Source organism: Gekko japonicus, unplaced genomic scaffold, assembly GCF_001447785.1.
Source record: "Gekko japonicus isolate JY-2015 unplaced genomic scaffold, Gekko_japonicus_V1.1 scaffold1756, whole genome shotgun sequence".
Lineage (NCBI taxonomy): Eukaryota > Metazoa > Chordata > Lepidosauria > Squamata > Gekkonidae > Gekko > Gekko japonicus.
This window is the reverse complement of record NW_015165871.1, coordinates 72,612-75,495: the sequence shown is the minus strand read 5'-3', so window position 1 is coordinate 75,495 and position 2,884 is coordinate 72,612. Positions and strand designations below refer to the sequence as shown.

The 2,884-nt window shown below is 69.0% G+C and overlaps 1 protein-coding gene across 1 annotated transcript in view; it reads right to left on the bottom strand.

The window, feature by feature from the left end:
* Positions 1-938: 938 nt before the first annotated feature.
* DOK1 (docking protein 1) overlaps positions 939-2,884 on the bottom strand; it is a 4,840-nt gene continuing 2,894 nt past the window's right edge. Inside the window, 3 exon segments of the mRNA XM_015411255.1 lie at positions 939-2,041; positions 2,043-2,429; positions 2,701-2,873. Of these exon segments, the coding sequence (XP_015266741.1) occupies positions 1,313-2,041; positions 2,043-2,429; positions 2,701-2,873 (1,289 nt within the window). The 3' untranslated portion in view covers positions 939-1,312.

Below are 2,884 nucleotides of genomic sequence, written 5' to 3'. Positions count from 1 at the left end.
CCCCGCCCTCCCCGGAGGGGACTCTGACACTCATGCCTGGCCTCAGGGTGCCTCGCCCTGCCAGGCTGCCCTTGGCGCACTCAGAGCTGGGGCTGAGGCCGGAGGAGGGCACCAGGGGGGTAGGCCGGAGGCATCCCCTCCAACTCAGGTCACAGCAGGGGGCGGGTGTGTGGCTCAGAGAAGCCTCCCTTGGCACGGCCCCCTCTTCCGGAGCCAGAGGGACCTTTTTTCTGCAGGCAGCTGCCTTGTTCCTGCCGGGCTCAGCTCTGTCCACCCCACCCCCCCTCCGCCTTCAATAAATGTCTTTTCAACAGAGCGTTCTCTTCCCTGCGTAGCCTCTCTCCCCGCAAGACAGCGGGGGCCCCCAAGCATGACCCAGAAAGAGCTCTCTGCCCATGGGCCGCAGCCTGCCTCCCCTCCCCACGACGCCCCTGCAGTCTGCAGTCTGGGGGGGGGGCACCGCTACAGGATCCTTGTGGTCCCACTGCCCGGGGGCCCCTGCCACCTCTCGTCCTGGCTCCCAAAGGAACTCTGTGGCAGGGCTTCTGAGACTCAGGCGGCAAGGGAAGGAGGCCAGGCAGAGGAGGGAGGAGCATTTCCAACGCCAGCCCTCTCCTGCAAGCGCTGCTGAGCAGCCACAAGGCCCCAGACATGGACAGCGGGGGTCGGGTGGGGGCTGGGGCGGCATGAAGCACACGCAGAGCCCCCCCCCCAGCAATGGCATCCTGCCCCCCAAGCAGCTTTTCAGGGCCTCTGGGGGGGGAGGCCTCTAAGCTGCTGCTGCTGCTCCCGACCCTCAGGCACGGGACACCCCCCCCCCCGTCTTCAGCAACACAGAGGCGGATAGTTAAAAACAAAACAGAACACATTTATAGACAAATATTTCCAAAGCCATTCCCAGCAGCAGCTGCACAAGCTAAAATCCCAAACGAGGGGCTCCGGGCAGAGGGCCGCCAGGTTTGGGCTGGGGGATTCCTGCAGGCAGACAGGCGGGGAGGGGAGGAGTCCGGGGAGCTCGGCAGGGGCGCAGCAAATGCCACAGAAGCTGCCAGTCCTTCGTCCTCAGGGACGACACACCGTTCCCTGCAGTCGGGAGAGGAGACGCCCTTCCTGGAGGACTCCAGTCCCCGCCCGGAGGCTGGCAGAGCAAGGCCGCACCCCCACTCCACACGGGGCGTGCCCCAAAGCCTGCCCCGCCGGGCTGGGCACCTCCTACGCAGAGCGGGGGGGGGGGGGCAAGAGCACAGCACTCGCGGCCGGGTGCCACACGGCGGGTGGGCTCCCTGGCTCAGACAGGGTGGCAGCCGGGCCCTCAGATCTCCCCCAGGTCTTCGTAGACGGAGGCTGGCCGACTCTGGTCCACTGACTGCTCTCGCCCCACGGGGTCAGGACCGGCAGTCGAGGTCTTCAGCACCCGGCTGTAGATTGGCTCCCCCTCCTCCTCCTCCTCCTCCTCCTCCCGGTGGTGGTGGTGGTTGTTGTTGTTGTTGTTGGAGCCATTCTTCTGTGGGGCCCAGTCGAGCACCGGAGGGGGCTTCCTGTGCGTGCGCGGGGGCTTGGGGGCTGGGGAAGGCTTGGAGGGCTTGAGCCCCAGGTTCTGGTGGAAGGCGGGAACGGCGTAGTCCCCGGCCCCAGGCCGGTAAGGGAGTTCGTAGCCTGCCCGGTGCTCCAGGCCCTGAGTCCGCCAGGCCTCGCAAGGGAGGTGGGCCTCGTCGTAGATGGGGGCGGGGGCTGGCCTGGGGGCCCGTCCCTCCGGCTCGTCGTAGATGTGCCCTCCGGCTCCCCGCTGGCCCTGGCAGCCGCCGGCCGCTGGCCCCACTCGCTCATAGAGGGAGCCGGTCCGTCCCAGCTCAGCCGCCTCCTGCTGCTGCCCCCCACCTTGGCCCCTGCTGTCGAGGGGGTCCGCGTAGAGGGGGTCCGGCCCGTGCCGGGGGGCCCGGACGGCATCCAGGGGCTCTGAGTAGACGTTGCCAGAGTCCTCCTCGGAGGGCGGGGGGGCCCCCGCCAGCCCCGAGAGGGGGGACCGTGGCGGGGGGCTGGGCCACTGGCAGCCCCGAGAGGGGGGACCGTGGCGGGGTGCTGGGCCACTGCGGGGGCAGAGGGTCTTGCGTGGCCCCTTCCTTCTCCTCCCCCCCCTCCGTGGCCCAGCTGAGGGTGGCCCCCAGGGCGCTCCTGGGCCCCCGCCTTTCAGGAGGACCCCCCTCGCCCTCCAGGCGGAGCGTGCTGGCGATGGCGCTCTGGAGGGGGGCCAGGCCGGAGGTCTCGGAGTCCAGGGAGCCGCCGCTCTGCCGGTTCTCCTCCGCCTGGGCCTTCTGCTCATGGATGGCCGCCTCCACCACACAGAAGATCTCGTTCCCTTGCTTGGTCTCAAAGGTGAAGTTGCCGGGGCCAGACTCGCAGCGCCGGCCGGCCTCGAAGGAGAACATCACCTGCGGGACAGAAGCAGGACCCCGGTCGCTCGCAGGCCCAGCGGCTGGAGACACGGCACCACCGGCAGGAGCCACAGGGAGGGACCTCTGCCCCCGCCCCTTCTCCTGGGGGGCAGGACCCGCCCCTTTGCTCCGATTGACTCTTCCGGGACTGGGCTGTGGTGAGGTCCAGTGTATGGCCACTTCAAGCAAATTCTTTGCCCCCTCCCGCTAAATAAGTGTGGGCAGGCTCTTGCCCCCGCCCCCTCCCTTGCCTGACGCCGCCACGCACCTTGTCCCGGCCGTATCTGCGGAGGAGCCGGTAGGGCCAAGCGTAGAGCGGCTGGCGCGAGTGCGGGTCTTGGAGGACAAGGCCGTCCCGGGAGGCCTTCAGCACGTACGCCCCGTGGAGCCTGCAGCGCTCGGCCGCCTCCGTCTTCTGCACTGTCACCCAGAACTCGCTGGCTGTGGCAAGC